This window comes from Temnothorax longispinosus, chromosome 9 (genome assembly GCF_030848805.1).
Source record: "Temnothorax longispinosus isolate EJ_2023e chromosome 9, Tlon_JGU_v1, whole genome shotgun sequence".
Lineage (NCBI taxonomy): Eukaryota > Metazoa > Arthropoda > Insecta > Hymenoptera > Formicidae > Temnothorax > Temnothorax longispinosus.
The window spans coordinates 9599856-9601402 of NC_092366.1; the positions used below are offsets into that span (position 1 = coordinate 9599856).

The 1547-nt window shown below is 44.4% G+C and overlaps 1 protein-coding gene across 1 annotated transcript in view; it reads left to right on the forward strand.

Moving 5' to 3' along the window:
- Positions 1 to 968: 968 nt before the first annotated feature.
- The window catches only part of LOC139819231 (uncharacterized), a 4041-nt gene continuing 3462 nt past the window's right edge, over positions 969 to 1547 (forward strand). Inside the window, exon 1 of the mRNA XM_071788435.1 lies at positions 969 to 972. Coding sequence (XP_071644536.1) covers positions 969 to 972 — 4 coding nt within the window. The remainder of the gene's footprint in view (positions 973 to 1547) is intronic.

The following is a 1547-nucleotide window of genomic DNA, read 5'->3' on the forward strand; positions in this document are numbered from 1 at the left end:
AAATAAGGCTCAATTAAAGCGTTTTTGCTCAAAATGACTAAAAGTATTTAGTGCGTGAACCTCGGTTCGCGTGGAAAGTGTATGCGTGAACTATTTCGGGACTACCGCACCTCCCCCGAAAGCACGGGGGGGGGGGGGGTGTGCGTGAACCTCGATTCGCGTGGAAAGTGTATGCGTGAACTATTTCGGGACTACCGCACCTCCCCCGAAAGCACGGGGGGGGTGTGCGTGAACCTCGGTTCGCGTGGAAAGTGTATGCGTGAACTATTTCGGGACTACCGCACCTCCCCCGAAAGCACGGGGGGGTATGCGTGAACCTCGGTTCGCGTGAATAGCGTATGCATGGAGGTGGTAGGTTCCGCCCCCCTGCGGGGGGCTCCACTATGGTTAAACTACACATATAGTATGCCTTCAAAGTACATGCGTAGGCTTTCCACGCGTGGAAAGTTATGAACCCATGTGGCTCCTGGTTTCGCGTGGACGTCCTGTCGCAGGAAATTTTGTCACGGGGATATTATTTTTTTGGACATAATGTCGTGGGATGTTCTGTCGTGGGAAATTTTTTTTTGGACGTTCTGTCTGACTACCCTGGGCTACTAATAGACATAAATGATTGATATTTATGTGGAAATAGTACATGTATGAACAAAGGAAAATTTTTTAAAGCAGTGAATTGTTGGTATATTGAAAGGAAAGTTATTTAAAGCAGATAATAGAGAGTGTTTGCTTTGTATGTGGTTTCTAAGTTGAAGCAAGATTCACATTATACAGGGTCAAGGGATTCGTGTTTATGTATAATAGTAGTCTATTTATGACATTCTTGTATATACTTTTCTATATCAACTATTCTCTGCTTTAACAAAGAGTATGGTCAATATATTAACGGTTCACTGCTTTAAATATAGCAGTTATTTTGAGTACTAATAGACATAAATGATTGACACTTTCCACGCAAAACGAGGTGCCACATGGGTTTGTGGCGTGTTTTACAAGCTCCTTTATTGTATATCGCCACAAATGATTCACACAGATGATCGACTAATTTATCTTGTTCAATACCACCTCTACTTAAATGAGCTCGTAAAGCACGCCACGAACCCATGTAACAACTCGTCTCGCGTCAAAAGTGTATGCGTAGAGGCAATAGGTTTCACCCCCCTGCGGAGGCTCCACTATTGTTAAACTAGACATATAGTGTGCCTTCAAAGTACATGCGTGGGCTTTTCACGCGTGGAAAGTTATAAACCCGAAAACGTATCGACTCGTGGATGGTGGAGCTGGAAACAACGATTTGCTGCTTTAAATAACTTTTCTTCGTTCATGCATGTACATACTATTTTTATAAACGATGACCGCCAGCTAAAATTTTGTGAAGGTCACTCAAGAGGGTGACCTTGACAACATATGTCAACGTCAAGGTCATCGTGGGGAGGGTTACGGAAGGTATACTTGTGATTCCCGGGGCCTCCCCTTTAAAGCGCCGTGAGGGACATTCAAGGGGGTTTTTAGTGGGTTAAAGTTTAACATAACCGCCCTCCCCACCCCGG